The following is a 19,643-nucleotide window of genomic DNA, read 5'->3' on the forward strand; positions in this document are numbered from 1 at the left end:
GATTATCCTATAAATTGTCTTAGTAGTTCTTACAAATATTTTTGTTTGGGGTGTAATTGTTTAAATTTCAGATTTAGGGGTGCTGAAGAGATGGTTCAGTGGTTAAGAGCACTTGCTGTTCTCACAGAAGACACTGGCTTGGGTCCCAAAACCCTATCATGTGACTCACAACCACCTATAACTCCAGTGCCAGGATGCCCTCTTTGGCCCTGTGGTACCCATATGCATGTGGCACACGTGAACTCTGACACACATGCACACCTTATTCATAAATACATCTCATTTACCCTTCCCAAACACTTCTAAGTCAGGTGTCATCTCCTATCATAGGAAACAAGGGGAGACGTGTGAGTAACTGAGTGGATAATCCCTCTTGGCTTACAGTTTCATTGCAGCTTTTGTGGAATGTAGACATTGCATCAGTCACCAGACAGGGCTCGGTGGGGTGGGGTAGGTGGTAGCATAGGCTCTAGCGTGGGTTCCAGACTCAAGCTCAAGCACACTGGGCACAAATCAAACTTACTGAGCCTCAGGGCCCTTGTTCCCAAACTGTGACCCATGACTGTGAGGATTCACTAAGAAAATCAACTTGACGTACTCTTCCAAGCACACCATTTTATCCTGGCAGGCACCAGTCATCTTCCTGGTCCTGGCCAGCCTTTCACAACCTTTACCTGTTGTTTTTACTTTTCATTAGGTGGATGTACACAAGTGAGAAGGAGCTGAATGGGAGCAGTCACTGGGGGATCATTGCGTCGTACAGTGGAGCGGGTTACTACCTGGATCTGTCCAGAACCAGGGAGGAGACAGCAGCCCAGCTTGCTGGCCTCAGGAGGAACTTCTGGCTGGACCGGGGCACGCGGGCAGCTTTTATAGACTTCTCGGTGTATAACGCAAACATTAACCTGTTCTGTGTGGTCAGGTGTGTATCACGGGCTCTCCGCCCTGCTATCTCTGGGTGGTTATCTGCACATCTATTTCTGGAGATGGGCTTGGAAAACTAGCCCATGCAGGTGACTGAAGGAGGGACCAAGAATCAAGGCTGAGACCAGGGAAGTGTGGGAGCTGCAGGCCTGGGGAGGAAGAGATTTGGAGGAGGGATATAAGAGCCTGTCACCTTAGGACTTGGAAAGAACCTTAGCTCTGGTCATGCTTGGCCGGTTCCTAGACCCGTCAGGTGACAGTTTGTTTATTGTTAATCATTGTCTTGTTGACGAATGGTAGTCCTCTGTCACCAAGTTCTCTGGCTATCAAACCTTGGCGCTCTCACCCTGAGTGTCTCCACTTCTGTGGGTAGAACTTGGAAAAGTCGCACCAGGTTTGCCCCATAGACTGTGATGTCGCTGCCAGGGCCAGTGTTGGAAACTGTGGGCAAAGATTCTGCTGTCCTGTCTCATGCATTCAGCACTGTGCTCTGGGACATATGGGCATCACTGACTATTTCAGTCTGTTTGGTTATGTCGGAAATCTAAACAAAAGCACTCGAAAAGCCTGCATTCAACAATGAAAAGCAAAAGAAATAAACTGTGTGTATTTTAAACAGTTAGTACAGTTTAAAAGACTTGAGCAAGGTAAGAGTTAGTCAGTGTTCACCCTAGATACCACAACAGCAACAAGCAAGACCACTCACATACATTCCCTCAGGCAGTAAGGACACATTAGTATTTTGTGATAATTTTCACACTAAAACCAAGTGGGTCTCATTAGAAACTAGTGAGAGTTTATTGTAACTGCCATTAAGCTTTCCATAATGATCCCAATGGTGATTAGAAGAGGATTCCAATAGGCAGGTGTCTTAGTCAGGGTCCATATTCCTGCACAAACATCATGGCCAAGAAGCAAGCTGGGGAGGAAAGGATTTATTCAGCTTACACTTCCACTCTGCTGTTCATCACCAAAGGAAATCAGGACAGGAACTCACCCAGGGTAGGAACTTGGAGGCAGGAGCTGATGCAGAGGCCACGGAGCGATGTTACATACTGGATTGCTTCCTCTGACTTGCTCAGCTTGCTTTCTTATAGAACCCAGGACCACCAACCCAGGGATGGCACCACCCACAATAGGCCCTCCCCAACTTGATCACTAATTGAGAAAATGCCTTACAGCTGGATCTCATGGAGGCATTTCCTCAAGGGAGGCTCCTTTCTCTGTGATAACTCTGACACACAAAACCAGCCAGTACAACAGGCAACTCTGACAGTCTAGAAAATGTTTAATTGCAGGATGTCTCCAGTGTTTTGTTTGTTTGCTTTTCTATATTCTCCCTAGAATTCAAAGATGGCACTGTCAGGGCAATTGCTTCACTTCTTTCTAAGCTCCCAGTTGTGGTTAACAAGTGGAGAGCCTCAGTGGGTCAGAGATACTCTGACACACAGGGGCCACTTGCTTACCTCGTGTTTCACGAAGGCTGAAAACGGGTCCAGTGCTTTTAGTATTGTTCTGGCTGCCACTGGTGCTTGCCAACAGATAGCAAATTGGTGAAGAGGAATTCCCATCTTCCAGAGTCCTGGCTTTGATTCAGTCATTGCTGGATCCCGTATGTGACTTAGAAGCTTGGGTTCTGGGTTTGACCACCGTCCCACAATGAAGAACATCACAATACCAGACACACAACTGACAGCTTTTGAAACTACAGGGTTACTGACTCTCAACTTTAGTTATATGGAAGGTTGTTTTCATTATTGAAACACTGGACTTTCTCAGTGTGACACCTGCACAGTGGAATTTGGCAAGAAAAGTCCCCAGTTAAGTCCCCAGTTAGGTTAGGAATGCAGTAAAAACCAGTGCTAAATGTGTGAATATAAATCACAGACAGTCCTGTTCCAGACAGTAGGTGAGTATGGAGTGTCTGAGACACCCCCTTGGGAAGAGGAGGAACTAGCACACTGAAGAACTAATTAGATGCCACTTGGTCACTGAATGAATGAGCTGGTCTGAGGGCAGGGTTAGCTACTAAATGCATGCCCTGCTTTCATCTAGACCCTATGTGCTTCAGTGTGGCTTACTGTATCTCTAGTTTCTTCCCGTGTCTAGCAAAATGGCTTACATTTAATGGAGGGTCTACAAAGACTAGTTTGTTGATGAGCTATTTGTTAAATACACACACAGACATACAAACACACACATACATACACACAGAGACAGAGACACACACACACAACACAGATACACAGAACACAGACACACAAATATAGACAGACAAACCAACACACATACACACAAACACACACACACAGAAACACACAAGCATACACAGCACATATACACAAACACTCACACACATACACACACACACACACACACACACACACACACACACTTAGTTTAGCAGTTTGAAGACCAGGAGAGTCAAAGGAAGGGACAGTGGGTGGGAGGCGTCCTGCAGGATCGGAGGCCTAGAATCCTGACTCCTAAGCACACACTTCTGTGAACACGGAACAAGGGTCAGGATTCCCCAGCTTGTGGTAACCCGAGATACTGGTTCTCACCTCATAGTGCAGGGACTGACCAGACAGACTTCCTTTCTTGAGTCTGTCTTGCATGTTAACCTAATTGTTGTCTTTGCATTGTAGGTTATTGGCGGAGTTCCCAGCAACGGGTGGCGTGGTACCCTCTTGGCAGTTTCAGCCTGTAAAACTGATCCGCTATGTCACAGCCTTTGATTTCTTCCTGGCAGCCTGTGAGATCATCTTTTGTTTCTTTATCATTTACTATGTGGTGGAAGAGATATTGGAAATTCGGATTCACAGACTGAGCTATTTCAGGAGTTTCTGGAATTGTCTGGATGTTGTGATTGTCGTGGTAGGTTGGAGAAAAACGCCAACTTCCCTGCTTTCTCCCTCATTTCCTTTCTGTATTCTAAGAGCTTGCTAATTAGTAGTCTTCGATTTCAGTGTTGGAGATCTTGATAGTTCCAGTAGCAAACCTAAAATTTTCTTTTATATTAACTTTTGTGTTATACTTTTTCCCTTCATTTTGTATGAACCTACTTGTTTATATTTATGATATTTTTATTGAGCTCTGACTTAGTCACACAAATAAGTAATTTAATTTACTTTAAGTACTTTATTCTTGTTATTTACTTACTTTATTCTCATCTTTGTTTTTGTAACAAGATAGTAATTAAGTAACAAAAATACCAAAATTTCTATGTTTAGTATGGCATATAAGATTTGTAGGATGAGGGGCTGGTGAGATGGCTCAGCAGGTAAGAGCACCTGACTGTTCTTCCAAAGGTCCTGAGTTCAAATCCCAGCAACCACATGGTGGCTCACAACCATCCCTAACGAGATCTGACTTCTTCTTCTGGTGTGTCTGAAGACAGCTACAGTGTACTTACATATAATAAATAAATAAATCTTTAAAAAAAAACCCAAACAAACAAACAAAAAAGATTTGTAGGATGAAATGTGAAAGTTTCTTTTTTGTAGTAATACTTTTCTGCCTGTGAAAATTATTTTATATTTTAAGTGTCAAATTATGACAGGAATAAACAACCTAAAATTTTTTGTATAATACAGGAAACCTCCTATAGTTTGGAACTCCTATATCACACAGTCCAGAGGGAACAAAATTTAAACCATATCCATAAGTCACATCCATTGCTTCTTTTCAGAGTCCTAGTGTAAAAATGAATTTTATAAGCTTTTCCTTCTTCAGTAGCTCTTCTGTCTTCTTGCATCTTTAGGTTCATGACACTGTGCCTAATTGTCGTGTGTTTAAGCACTCTTTCACATAGCTGGTGCCCCACACCTTGCATGTCCACGTGTCCTGCTGTCTCCAAATTCTGGGAGGCTCTCTGGACTCCTGAGAGAACTGCACTCACCAATGAGCTCTGTCTCCTCTCAGCTTCTTCCTGCTAGTATTCTTTTCCTTGTTCCAAATTCAAAAATTACTTGGCATTTGTGAAGCATATATCAAATCTTTATCAAGTGTTACAGAACATGTTATTCAAGTGTAAAAGAACAAGTACTTAAGACGTGGGGAGGAACCATGAGAACATAGACCACATGGCAGCACTGGTACTAGCAGCAGTGATAACAATGGTAGTAAAATGGCTTCAACAGTAGAGCCCAGGGTGTGCGTCACACCTCTCCAAGTGCTTCTCACAGAAGAGAGCTCGTTAAATCCTCAACGCTGACTCTCATTGGCTCTGCCCTCGCCTAACTGAGGCATGCACATTTGCACTTCAGAAACGGCTCCCACTTGACCTAAAAGTCTCCTCAGAATGTGTTCAGTGTGCAACCCACCAGATGCTGGTGCCTCCCACCCTTCCTGTGTTCTTGTAACATCACACACTTCATACAAGTCAAGGTAACTACTTAAACCACTCAGTACTAAAGTATTACTAATACCAAGCAATGTTACAAAGACAATTAGTACTAAGGCAACTAAATGGCAATTAATTACAGATGTTCTTTCACCAAATAATGTCCATGTTACCAAAACTCGTCAGCACTAAACATTTTAAATCTTGAATGCTGATCAGTGAATAAGTTAACTGTGTATCCTAATTTATTGAATGGATTCATCATTTGTGGTGCATGTGTAGGTATAATGGGTATAGCTATAGTGACCTGCATAGAATTAAAAAGATACAAATTAGTAGAATTCTAGTTTTTAACATTTGAGTATATTTCTACTTACTACATAAAACTGTAAACAAGTGTACTACATGTTATACAAGTACTTTTAAAGTCTATCAAGAAAACTGTATATAGTATTATAATGCAGTAGTTCATGTTTATATTTCATATCAGACACATTTGCTTATTGTCCGTTCAAACATTAATATGCTTTCTAACCACTCAGACACATACAGATACACACACACACACACACACACACACACACACACACACAGAGTTAGGTTTTCTCCTCATACACCGTGAACTTTGTCCACTTTGAAGATCCTGGACTAGTGGTTGCTGGTATAGAGTTGAGGGTGGTCTTCTGGTCCCATAGCCACAAGGGTTTGCCAGCATCCCTTTGAAGACTTACTTTCTGCAGCTGGTAACTTTAGATTAATCTTAGTGCTGCCACGACTCAGTCAATATCATCCCATGTCTCCTTTGAAGCATTTGCTGCCTAAAGAGAGGGAAGGCCATCCCTGCTGCACCTCCTCCGCTATGTCAGCAAACCTCTGAGAGAGCGCAAAGAGGGCTTCTGTTTTATCCAGCTGAAATTTAAGTTCACCTAGAGCCCAGCATCTGAAAAATCCCTTGGCAGTTGTTCCCTGTGTTTTCCTGTAGTTGTTTTTTACTCTAACAAATACACTGAAGACTCCTTCTTGTGTCAGCAGCTAGCCATTTGTCCTAGCCAGTTAAATTTTAGAACTACTGAAAGAAATACTTAAAAAGTCTAAATTTAAATAATGTTTATGGCTTAGCTTCCCTGGTGGAAATAAGTCATTTACGCAACAAATCTACCCTATCAGGCGCCTGGCTGTGCTCAAGGCCTTAGAGACACGGGGACACACAGGACAGCCCAACCGTCTGCCCTCCTAAAGGTTGTGTTCTGGTTTGGGGATGAAGGTCTTTTATAGATAGAAGTGAGAATTACAAAGAAAAATTCGGAGTGATTTAACAACACACATATCCTCAAAAACTCTCCTCCTTCTCATTCCCTGTTTTGGAAGAAGACAAGGAAAGTCAACGTGATGCTGATTTTTGGTGGTGGTGTTTTGGGTTTTTTGTTTGTTTTTTATTTAAAACATCTTGACTAAATAATCAATTATCTGGGATTTGGATAAAAGATTATCATTGGATTTGCTGACTGACTCACCCCTTTTCAACCGAGTCTCAGTACAAGATAATTTAGAGCCTCCAAAAGAGAAAGGAGAATTTGAGCTTCAGCAGGAGGGTGTTCAGGAAGCATACCTGCATAAAAAACAAGAGGGTCTGGCTCTTCAGCTGTAATTAGCAGCTGGGCAGAAGGCCTTTCAGTCTGAATGTGAGCTTAGTTTTGTGTAATCTCCTCTGTGTAGTCTGTGTATACAGCTGCGCACGTGTACTCGGTTGATTTCTGTTCCTAAGGAAATGTTGGCTGCCGGTCGTTTGCACATTTAGAGCTGATGGCTGATGTTGGCTCAGTAATATGGTCAGTCCTCTAATCAGTAGATTAAAAATAGGCATTTTAAGGTAGAGTGTCTATTTCTTAACTGATGTGATAAGTATAACTCTTTTTGTCTTCCAGTTATCTGTAGTAGCTATGGTGATTAACATTTACCGAATGTCAAATGCAGAGGGGCTGCTACAGTTTCTTGAAGATCAAAATTCTTTCCCCAACTTTGAGCATGTGGCATACTGGCAAATACAGTTCAACAATATAAGTGCTGTCATGGTATTTTTGGTCTGGATTAAGGTAACTTATGTCACATTCTTCATATATAGATGCATTGATGATGATGATGATGATGATGATGATGATGATGATGATTTACACAGATCATTGGAAGACATAGATTTGCCTTTTTAGGCTGATTGAAATGGCCAGATGAGGTTGCTGCATAGTTTGCAGTCATGTAGATGGCAGCTTCTGTGAACCTCCCTGTTACTATGGATGGAACAACTTGCCTTCCAAATTCTTGTCAGATCTGATCCTGTGCATTTTGTTTAAAACATAGTAAAGTGTCATGTCCCATGGATCTGGGACCCCAGGCTACTCTAGAGGTCAGCATTTAACAAGATGTGGGTTAGGGAAAGGAACTCAGAAAAACATTGGGCTGCAAAAGAGGGGAGGGGGGGGGAGAGCGGGAGTGCGCAGGGGGGGGGGGGGAGAAAAGCAGGAAGCACTTAATAAAAGGACTGCTTCCTGGGAGGCCAGAGGAAGCCCCGCCCCACCATGGCAGCATCAGAAGCTCATCTGAGTGGATTCTTTCCCACTCATTCCCTGCATAGATCCCGGAGCGTTTCAGGACAGTGATCCCGAATTCTGGAGCTACAGAAAAGCTCAGTCTTTGTGATGCAGCTGGCAACTCAGGTTCAGTGGTTGTGCTGTGCAAACATAGCCAGCTCCTGGTTCTGTGTACAGTGTACATTTAAATGAGGTTTAACATAACTAAAACTTCACTTCCTCCACCCCAAAAGTCATGTTCTATCTCTGTGTTGCTAATGGCGACCATATTAGGACCATCACAGCAAGCTCTCAAAAGCAGCTTTCAGAGAAGGCTCTTACCCAGCGGCTTATGTGTGGCCCCCAAAAACATGGACCCACATTATGCTCTTTACATTCTCAGTCATTTATTGCTTGTTCAAGAGAGTCCATCACCAACACCAAACTTTATCATAAAATAAGTAGGAGTTGGAGTTAGTGGAGTCGCTTAGTGACAGAGGCCTTGTCTGGTTGGTATCTGTGAGACAATGGGTTCTGCCCCAGATCTAAAGAATGAATGAGTAAATTAAATATAGGAGTTCCAGGCTGGAGAGATGGTTCACCGGTTAAGAGCACTGACTGCTCTTCCAGAGGTCCTGAGTTCAATTTCCAGCAACCACATGGTGGCTCACAACCATCTGTAATGGGATCTGATGCCCTCTTCTCGTGTATCTGAAGACAGTGACAGGGTACTCATATACATAAATTAATAAATCCTAAAAAATAGGGGTTTCATTAGTAAGTAATACTGATCATAACAATATAGAAATTAAACAGTTTGTAAAAGACCACTAAGTAAGAGTAAGAGTCTAGAGAGTTCTCTCTTAATGTGTAGCATAAGTATTGTTGTTTATTTATTGCTTTGCCTCCCAAAACACGACCTTTGGCTTCTTCCAGGCAGGAGCTATGCCTGATCCTCCCGTGTGCTCTGCACACAGCCTTCTACCTTGGTCTGCATACATTATACTGGCACCTAAGCTGTCAGCTAGAGTCTTAGCTGCTGGACTTAGATCCTTGTCCACCTGCTCAGTGGGCTTCACAGGCAGGCTCAGCTGGCTTCCAGTCTGGCTGGTGTCTGGAGGCAAAAATACCAGGATTAAAGTCACTGAAGATTCAAGGCAGTTTCCTGTAGTGACCCCTTCATCAGTATATGATGAAGATGCACAGAAACTATTTTCTGACTTTATTTTTTGCTAGTGTTCTTCCCCAATTCCATTTTAGTTTAGTCCTCTTGGGGGACATTATTACTTATTTATCAGTCACATTTAATTATGTTTACCATATTGTAACTGTGATACAAGATGTGAGCAAAATGGAGGCAGAAGCTTTGCTTAGCTCACTATTGAGGAGGGTACCTAGTGTTAGGTTAGAACTCAACAAATACTTTACATATTGCACTCCCAGCGCTGGGGACAGTAACTACCTAGCATGATCTATGTACTCAACAAATACTTTTGGAATGACAAGGTAGATATTCCTAGACTTGAAAGAGGCACGAAGTATAAGTAAATCATTTCTCTCTTACTCTTCTTTACTGTGATGAGTTACACAGATCCACTTTCACTGGTTCACATGCACATTTCAGAAGCACGAAGCACCCGGCACAGTATAGTATCTGTCACTGCTGTGCCTTGCCAAACATTTTTTGTAATCCCAACGGGAAAGGCTGTATTCTGACTCATCAACTTTCCATTGTATTCCCTTCTTGTCCTGGTGAATTTGACTCTTCAGGGTGCCTCAAACAAATGGAGTCATACAAAGCTCAAGGCTTTGCATCTGGCTTCTTTCACTTGGCTTTCAAAGTCCCCGTCATTCAATCTCATTCCCTCTTGTGGTAGAAGAATTCCATTGTCTATGTGGACCACATTGTGTCATCCACTCATTGACTGTCCTTGCCCCCTCTTGCAGCTCTTCAAATTCATCAATTTTAATAGGACCATGAGCCAGCTCTCCACAACCATGTCTCGATGTGCCAAAGACCTCTTCGGCTTCACCATAATGTTCTCCATCATCTTCTTGGCATACGCACAGCTGGCATACCTTGTCTTCGGCACCCAGGTCGATGACTTCAGCACTTTCCAAGAATGTATGTAAGTATCTGTGTAGTGAGGAAGAAAAGATTTCTCTGCACATGTATGAAATTGCCCAGTAGTAAATTTTTTAAAAATCGTCTTAAAAATAGGTTTAATCTGAGATGCCATCGTGTTCTTTACAGCAAGATAGTCCTGTTACTGTTTGACGAACAAATGTTAAAAATGCAGATTCAATTACTTCATCCACAAACATTTTCCTACAAAAGAAAACAAGCCGTGTTGAGATGTTGGTCCTTTTGGGGAAGCAGCATTTAAGTAGTGAAGTAGAGTGGGGCAGCCATGGGGAGAACACTAGTCCAAAGATCAAGATCTTCGCCACATCCAGCCCGGGTGGGTTTTAAACGTCCAGTTGCGGGAGGAAGTACACATGAGCAGATGCTTAGCCCTGGGTTCTACCCCCCAGACTCTGTCCTCCCTACCCCTGCCCCTCACCCCCGACAAAAGGAAGCAATTTCCCTGCATTTCATTCCTGTTGAATATTGTTGCCTGCATCTTAGGTTTCCACTTCTAGGAGACAAAACATATTTCTAATATTGTAGAAGAAACTAAAATCAGTTCACACATCTTAATTTTTCTCCAGTGTTCTCAAATATACCAAAACCAAAACCAAGCTACTATACCCTGAATTACAGTTCTGTGCCATTCACAAAGAAGTGACCAGATGACTGGGGAAAGAGAAGATCATGATAGTGGAAGTCAATGCAGCTTGGTGGACAGGGGGCCCCAGTTGCTCCTGCTTATTGATGAAAGCCAGGAAAGGAAGTGATGTCACTGCCAACGTTTAGCCACTGTGACCTCATGTTAAGTGACTGAGGATGCCGGCCCTATGAACCCTACTATTTTGGCCATCTTTCAATGTACCTTTTTGTTATCATTGCTATTATTTAAAGATGTTTTAACTTCAGATCAAGTGTGACTATTACGAAGATTCTGAGTTGCTAGTTTTTACCCAGATCATGTCTTCTTGCTATACAAATCATCTAGGAATAAGATTTACTATTAAGCAGAAATGGTATATATAATATGAAGCTGTGTTATCATTCTAGAAAGCACCATCAATTGATAGTACAAGTAATAAGACTTCCCCAAAGAGGTCAGCGGTTTTAACTCTTGGGTGGCTCTCTTAGACTTCCCCAACTATGCCAGCATATGAATCATCTTTAGTAAGCGCGTGTCCACCGCGGACACTGTTTGCCTTTGGACTGTGTTCTGTTTTCTTTCCCTAGCTTCACCCAGTTCCGCATCATTTTGGGTGATATCAACTTCGCAGAGATCGAGGAAGCTAACCGAGTTTTGGGGCCACTTTATTTTACTACATTTGTGTTCTTTATGTTCTTCATTCTTTTGGTATGTATAATTTTTTTTTACAGTGAGGTGATTTAAACTTTATTATCTTGAGTCACCACCACCTTCTCTCTTCTCTCATGCTTGATCACCCATCACTTCAAATTAACCTATGAAAAGCAGAAAAAAAATGTTAATTCTAGAAAACTGTTTTTCCATTGGTTTACAGTTTTAAGATAGTTTATTTTTCCTGTAGTCTTTCCATTATCTATATACGTGTATCTAATGACTGTAAAAATAGTTATAAAATGTACAAATTTATCAAGTTCCCAACATGGCAGTTTGCCTCAGTGGTAACTGCCACCTCCTTCCACAGCATGGTGGTACTTTTTGCCTTCTCAGTGTCTTGCTGGTATGACTATGCATTTTTTTCTTTTCTTTGATAAAATATGAACTAACAAAGCAACTTAGAAATAGGACGTCAAGAGTTGTGGTTGGGTGAATTATCAGGTGTCAAGATTAAGATGCTATTTCAACTTTTTCAAGGTCCTCAGGCCTGCGCACTACCTACAAAAACCCGGCATGTACTAACTTAAAAGTAAATCGAACAGTCATTAGGAATTGCTCTCCAAATATGTTTTAAAATACCTTCCAGTCTCTTGATTTGGAACAACTGTTACCATTAGCTTTAAATTAGTAAGATTTGTTTGAGTCGTTCTTTTTGTGACATCTTTATGTTCTACTTGTCCATTGAGCATGTGTGCAGCAAAGTTAGCTTAACTAGGGAGAAAGCATATTTCATCCAAATGCTATTATCCTCTCAGATTTTCCCTTCTGAAAGTTTGAGCATCTATTTCAGTCACTCGGGGTCACATTTCCAAGGTCTAGCCATGTGTCCCTGTTTTTGGCAGATGATACTCCCAAAGTATCCGGTAGCCACTGCTGGGATGCAAGGGGCAGTGTGACTCTGCAAGTCCATTCATTCACACCCTGCCTTTTTGGCCAGTACAGTGGCTGGGTGTTAACTTCCATCATTAACTGATCCTTTTCTGTCATGGATTAAGGGAAAGGAGGGGTTGTCAAGGCTTTGATGCTCTCTGACTGTGGGTTCTGCGGCACCTGGCTGTCTGCCAAGATTTCTAAAGCATGAAGTTCATCCCGCAGCAGACTCTTCAGTTGACCTCCACCACTTGTGAGGACACACGGTGATGGTTTGAAAAGCTCAAATAGGACAGGATCACTGTGCTCCACTAGCCAAAGCCATCTAGCATCGAGGTTATATAGAGTCCTCTCGTTAAGTCAGACACAAGAGCAGGAGAAAATTCTCCGTTTGTGTGTTTAAGACTGCCTTTAAAAAGTTATATCTGCCACTGTCTATGTCTACTTAGAAATCTCATAGAATCCACACTTTAATTCATGTGTGGTGGAGCACAGGCCCAAGGATTTATGTATACAGGAGTGCACACCTGAGCGTTTGTTTATGTGTAATGGAGTACACACCCAAGTGTTTACGTGTAGTGGAGCACACACCTGAGGGTTTATATATAGTTTATGTTGTTTTAATTTGTGATATCCAATCTTAAACAATAGTCTTCCTTAATTTATAGAGATTTATAATTCACCAGTAAAATGAGAGTCTTAATTTTCATTCATGAGTTACTCGTTAAATATTACCAAAGCCTATATTCTTATACAGATATTTTACATAATATATAGTGTAGATTATAGTGTTTGTGCATTTGGTGATGTGTTACACAGTAGAGGGAGCCATGAAATGAGGGATAGGGCTTGGACTTTCTCAGGTTTCATGGACTCATGGGGATAGCAGGCATAGTTGAAGATACCTCTGTTAGCTGACCACTGTTATCAGATACAGACAGCACACAGAAAGCTAATCTGATATACTAACTGCAGTGCTCTGAGAAGGTGTTGCAAACAGATGGAAATATCCATTGCCACTGGGGAAGGGAATGTCAGGCATTTGTAAACGACAGCAGCTGTGATGATGAGCAATTAGAACCTGTCACCTGTTAGGACCTGACTGAGCACAGCATCGATTTTCCCATTAAGGGAGGTCCTGTCACCTTTTTCATTTATAAATGCAAATCGAGGGGTTACAGAGGTGGTTTGCTGGGTAAAGCGCTTGCTGCTCAAGTCTGGGAGCTCAAGTGTGCATTCTCAGATGCCATGTAAATGTGGCTCAGTTAAGGGCAGCCAGCCTATAATCCCAGGGCTCAGGAAATAGAGGCAGGCAGAATCCCTTGAACAAACTGGCCAGCTAAACTAGCCAAATGAGGGATCTCTGGGTTTGAGTGAAAGACCCTGTATTGATACATAAGGTGGAGGTAGAAGTGAGTGGGGAAGGCATTCTGTGGTTGCCAAGATGAGTGATACATACACATATCTGCAGGGGTGAGCACCACACATACATATCTGCAGGGGTGAACTCCACACATACACATCTTCAGGGATGAGCACTACACATACCTAAAGGGATGAGCACCACACATACCCAAAGGGATGAGCACCACACATACCTGCAGGGGTGAGCACCACACATACCTGCAGGGGTGAGCACCACACATACAGATCTGCAGGGGTGAGTGCCACACATACCTTCAGGAGTGCGCTCCAAACATACCTTAAGGGGTGAGCACCACACATACCTGCAGGAGTGAGCATCTCACACACACATACATGCAGGGGTGAGTGCCACACATAACTGAAGGGGTGAGCACACCAGGGGCCCCCTACACACACACACACACACACACACACACACACACACACACACACAAAGAAAATAAATGCAAAACAAATTTTGAAACTAAGTGGGTCAGACAATCCCAGCACTTCTGAGGCTGTGCCAGGTAGGTTTTTGTGAGTTTGAGACCAACCTGATACACATATAGGGAAAGCACTGTTTAAAAAGAAAGAAAGAAAGAAAGAAAGAAAGAAAGAAAGAAAGATACTTGTATTATACTATAATCTCAAAAAATAGACATAATTATATTTTTAAAAAGTCAAATGAGGTCTTGGGAGGTGGCTTACTGGGGAAGAATGATCATTCTGTATGTGTGAGCACCTGAGTTTGAATCTCCAGCAGTCAAGTAAAATGACAAGAATGGTGGTTGGCTGTGTCTGTATAACACCCGGCACCTGCCCCGCCCTGAGACAGGGGTGCGGGCAAGTGGATTACTGGATCTTGTTGGTTAACCAACTTAGCCAATGAATGAGCTTCAGGTTTAGTGAGCGAGCCTGTCTCAAGGCAATAAGAGGGAGACAATAGAAAAATCATGCACACAGGCACACATGTGCACTCACCACAACACATATACACAGGACAGACAGCATTGTGGGCAGGACCGTGTTTGCTGGAGGAGCCTCAGGACAGAAGCAGACAGAAGGCTGCCTCATACTCCTGCCTCTTGTCTCTATCAAGAAAGAGTTACAAGGCAGGGCAAGTAAGGAACTGTGCGGAAGCCTATCACAAAGGGTGAGAACTCCCAGGAGAGTCCCACATTTTAGGCTTTTCTTACTGGGTTTTCTATAATTCTGGAAGTTGTGCTTCAAGGTGACATAGATATGAGCGAGGTTCAGCTGACTTGACAAGCGATCTTTCATTTTCTTGTGGTGTGAGGGTTCGGGTTGGAAGATCTGATGTGACGACTGCAGTTGAAGTTGCTTTAACATGTTGGACGCTGTTGAGCCCAGCTCCGTATTACAAACAGTAGACAGGCTGTGCGGTTCCGTTGGTTTTCTTCTTTCCTTCTTGGGTTTTGTTGTTTGCTTGCTCTTTCCTTCAATCAACCCAGGACCATGCGCCCAAAGGAGGTACCGCCCACAGTGGGCTGGACCCTCTCCAACCAATCGTCAATCAAGAAATTGCCCCCACAGAGTTGCTACAGGCTAATCTGATAGAGCCAGTTTGTTTGAGGTTCGTTCTTTCCAAGTGACTCTAGTTTCTGTTGAGCTGACTAAACTAAGATGCACGAGATGCCTGCCTCTCTAAGTGAAACTTCCTTCCGTATGACATAGTGGTGAAAACATAGCTTCCGAGAATATGAGCTCGAAACTTAATTAGTGGCTTCCTAATTATTCAGATTGGATAAAAAGGTGAACAAAAAGCATGTCTCGATTATTATGTTGCTTTCAAATATATTTGAATTTTATCCTTTGATTTATAAACAGAATATGTTCCTGGCGATCATCAATGATTCGTACTCTGAAGTGAAATCCGATCTGGCCCAGCAGAAAGCAGAAATGGAACTCTCAGACCTTATCAGAAAGGTAGGCTATCCCCTAATTCCCATAGTTTTATGTGCGTGTGTGTGTCTGTCTGTATATAATTTTTAATATATTTTAATCAGTTCACCAAATCAACGTTGATTCATTGAAATTATTTGAAGTAATGAGTAGGTTGCTTTATTTCAGAAATAGTTGAAATGCTTTCTTTGGTGGGAAGCTTAATACCTAGGCTAGGCCTTAAATTCTGAGGGTCCTTTTATGGTCTGAATTCGATTCTAGAATAAGCTTTTTGGTTCTTACTTACTCAGTGTTCTGGAGCCCTGCGTTCACAACACGCTGTAAGGGTCTCACATCTATTACCAGGTCTTCTGTCTCAGTCATCTGAGGCAGAAGGAAAAGAGTCTCTCTCTCTCTCTCTCTCTCACACACACACACACACACACACACACACACACCACTTACCCCTAGCCTTCTGTGACAGCTGTAGAACCCGAAGAAAGAGCTTCTGGATCAAGGCCACAGCTTGGGGGCCTAAGAATGTCGTCCGCACCTTCTCCACAAGCGTGTAATCACTGTTGTGAGCTGGAAGGGCAGGGTAGGGAAGTGCTTTGCTCTTCTCACCGAGGCTTCATTTAGCCTAAAGGCTGAAACTGACATAGAAATAGATAAGTAGTGCAAGGATGCAAGCTGTCCCCCTCATTGTGTCAGGTGGGAGAGTTGCTCCTCTACCTCTTCCTCACTCAAGCCGAAGCCCCCTTGTCTGTAATTTTGTTTTAGTCCCTTGGTAGAACCTTGGACTTCTGTCATCTCGGATTCGGCACCACAATTGGTAGTGTTTTACTACTTTGTATTGTGTATATAAGCATTTCCCATAGCAGAGTTTTGATATTTATAAAATTCAGCTATTACGCTATTTTATATAACATCAGGTCTTCAACAACGGGGTTCAAATTTGTTTTGTCATAAAATATTGTGGGCAACAGCACCAAGTACAAACTCCACTGTTAGCTATGTAGCCTGCAGATTACCACTTACGTAACATGTATATCGTACTCAATGGCCAGGCTCTGTGTGACCCTTCGTTCTTTTGCTGTTTGGTCGTTCAACTCTTCTTCAGTTCGTCTACCACCAAGCACATAGTGTTGCTCTCTTGTCTCCCCTGATAATCCATGTAATTTGTGCTTTAACGAATAGGGGAGCTGGAGAGGTGGCTCAGTGGTTATGGGCACTCCTGCTTTTGCAGAGCCTTTGGGTTTGGTTCCCAGACCTTCACGGATGCTCAGAACTGACTATAATTCCAGCTTGGGGATTTTGAGACCCTCTTGTACCCTCTATGGGCACCCACATGCATGTGTGCTTGCACATGCATACGTACACATAAATAAAAATAATACTTTAAGGTAGAAGAGTGAAAAGCTTTAAATAAAAATAATATATATAGATTTTTCAAGACAGGGTTTCTCTGTGTAGCCCTGGCTGTCCTGGAACTTACTCTGTAGACCAGGCTGACCTCGAACTCAGAAATCCGCCTGCCTCTGCCTCCCAAGTGCTGGGATTAAAGGCATGCGCCACCACTGCTCAGCTCAATAATATTTTTTAAAGTAGAAGAGTAAAAAGCTTGGCTGAGATAAAAATGGGCCAGTAGAGATAAACACAGAGCAGAGAAACAAGGACATAAAGGAAATGGATTGGTGGAAGGAACACCTCATTGTGGGAAGGGAGTCACAGCCTCCATTTGACAGATTCAGGCAAACAGCTAAAACAACTTAGTGAAGATCAGTGTATCCCAAAATAAATAATGCACATTATGATGAAAACCATGTTGGAGAGAGAATTATGTTTGCAAATAAATATCATGTTAACTCCAGAGGGGTTTCTCAGTTACTGTTCCATTGCTGTGGAGAGACAGCGTGATCAAGGAAACGTAGCAGAAAAGCATTCAATTGGGGCTTGCTTACGGTTTCCTAGAGTGAGTCCATGACCATCATTGTGGGAAGTGTGGCAGCGGGCAGCAGGCAGGCAGCAGATGGCAGCCATGGCACTGGAGCTGAGAGTTTATATATTGTCAGCGAGTAGAAGAGAGACTGAGAACTGTGTGAGATTTTGTAGGTCTATCTACCCCTAGAGACAGGCCAACAAGGCCATACCTAATAGTGAGTGTACTAGCTAGTTTTGTATCAACTTGACACAGCTGGAGTTGTCACAGAGAATGGAGCTTCAGTTGAGGAAATGCCTCCATGAGATCCAACTTGTTTCTTGGTCATGATGTTTTTGCAGGAATAGAAACCCTGACTAAGACAGTGAGGTAATAGTCCTCACCGACTGTGGACCAAGTGTTTAAATATATGATACAATGGAGACCATTCCCATTCGAACAGAGGAAATATTTTTCACTAAGAAATGAGAAAAAGAAAAAAATGTCAGGAACTCATCTTCCTGTAGGGAGAGTATGATAATTCACCAACATATAGCAAGTATGTTCAGCTCTTGTTTAGGCGAGGTGACAGCATCATAGAAGACAAGCCATGTTCAGAATTCTGGTTATGTTACAAAGAAGTTCAACATTTTCCTTTTCAGAGCTCTTAATGGTTTAAGTTTCTGCGCACTCAGTAAATATTGGGCTTGGTTTTCTGTTTCTGTGAATGTATAATTCATACCAGGGGCATGTTTAAATGCTTTAATGAGGGAATTCAAGGCCATGGAACAATTAATTTACCCTGTGATTATTCTGTTCACTCTGCACAATTTCGGCCTGATAGCCCTGCTTATCATGCTCAGCAAAATGTCTCTGCTGTGCTCCTTCAGCTAAGCATGAGACCTGCACTCACAGTGACTGGCAGTTACTCTACCACTGACGAATTGCCTTAGGCTTGCCTCTAATTTCTTGAAAGTGCTCAGCCTTATTTCACTGTCTTTAAGAAATGTTTTTACCGCCGGGCAGTGGTAGCACATGCCTTTAATACCAGCACTTGGGAGGCAGAGGCAGGTGGATTTCTGAGTTCGAGGCCAGCCTGGTGAGTTCCAGGACAGCCAGGGCTACACAGAGAAACCCTGTCTTGAAAAAAAAGAAAAAAGAAATGTTTTTACCTATAACAAAAGCCCTTACTATTATACAAAAAATAAACAAGCCATTGCTGCTGCCCTTTCCTCTGTGTTCTGGGGAGCACACAGCTATGGAGTGCATAGTGGGGTACATATGGAGTACAGAGTGGGCTACAAAGACATATACTTATCTCTTTATATTTCAAATGTAAACATATACATATGTAAATAATATGGAAGAGATTCCTGATTTATTGAACATTTTCTTCAGGTTTTATAAAAAACTGAGATTACACTCCTTGCTTTCACCAATACATTTTTCTTGAATAGCCATCATCTGCTAAGCATCAAACTTTCAATAGTTCCACAGTAACTGAAAGACAAAATTCAAAAGGGGAATAAACAAAACCATGTCATTTGTTTTTCTTTTCTTTCTCTTTTTCCAATAGGGCTGCCAAAAAGCACTGGTCAAACTAAAACTGAAAAGAAACACTGTAGATGCCATCTCAGAGAGTCTCCGGCAAGGTGGTGGCAAACTGAACTTTGATGAGCTTCGGCAAGACCTGAAAGGGTGAGGGCCATGTGCTAATTCTTGGTGATGAGAGGATGTTTCAGCCCCAAGTACTGGTAAAAAATGTTTTTCATTCGGGGAAGCAGATATTTTCCTGGAACATGCTATATGTCTCCCTCCTGCATTCTGATGTTTCAGTGTTAGGGCTGGACCACGTGCAGAATAAACTCACTTCAGTTTTCTCAATACCTTCAGGAAGGGCCATACAGATGCAGAGATTGAGGCCATATTCACTAAATATGACCAGGATGGCGACCAGGAACTGACCGAGCGTGAGCATCAACAGATGAGAGATGACTTGGAGAAAGAGAGGGTGAGCAGTTTAGGGGATGACCCTATTCAGCATCTCTATATATTAATTAGTCCTTTCTCCTCTTCTCTCCCTGACACCCTCAGTGCACACATTAGTAGCCTATTTATTCACCTGGCTTACTCATACAAGTTATAATGTTGTCAATTAATACAAAATGTTGTCAAGTTATGAAATAAAAAAATGTACCGTCCTGATGACAAGCACCCCACTTTCTGCTTGC

General features: G+C 42.5%; 1 protein-coding gene across 4 annotated transcripts in view; it reads left to right on the top strand.

The window, feature by feature from the left end:
• Window positions 1-19,643, top strand: part of Pkd2 (polycystin 2, transient receptor potential cation channel) — a 51,838-nt gene that overhangs the window by 25,471 nt on the left and 6,724 nt on the right. The window contains exons 5-12 of one of the 4 annotated variants that reach the window (NM_008861.3): window positions 698-922; window positions 3,573-3,801; window positions 7,195-7,362; window positions 9,781-9,962; window positions 11,192-11,312; window positions 15,441-15,539; window positions 18,989-19,110; window positions 19,306-19,423. In NM_008861.3, coding sequence (NP_032887.3) covers window positions 698-922; window positions 3,573-3,801; window positions 7,195-7,362; window positions 9,781-9,962; window positions 11,192-11,312; window positions 15,441-15,539; window positions 18,989-19,110; window positions 19,306-19,423 — 1,264 coding nt within the window. The remainder of the gene's footprint in view (window positions 1-697; window positions 923-3,572; window positions 3,802-7,194; window positions 7,363-9,780; window positions 9,963-11,191; window positions 11,313-15,440; window positions 15,540-18,988; window positions 19,111-19,305; window positions 19,424-19,643) is intronic. The other 3 variants (XR_001784633.2, XM_006534815.4, XR_003955591.1) reach the window with 3 other exon arrangements.

This window comes from Mus musculus, chromosome 5 (assembly GCF_000001635.26).
Source record: "Mus musculus strain C57BL/6J chromosome 5, GRCm38.p6 C57BL/6J".
Lineage (NCBI taxonomy): Eukaryota > Metazoa > Chordata > Mammalia > Rodentia > Muridae > Mus > Mus musculus.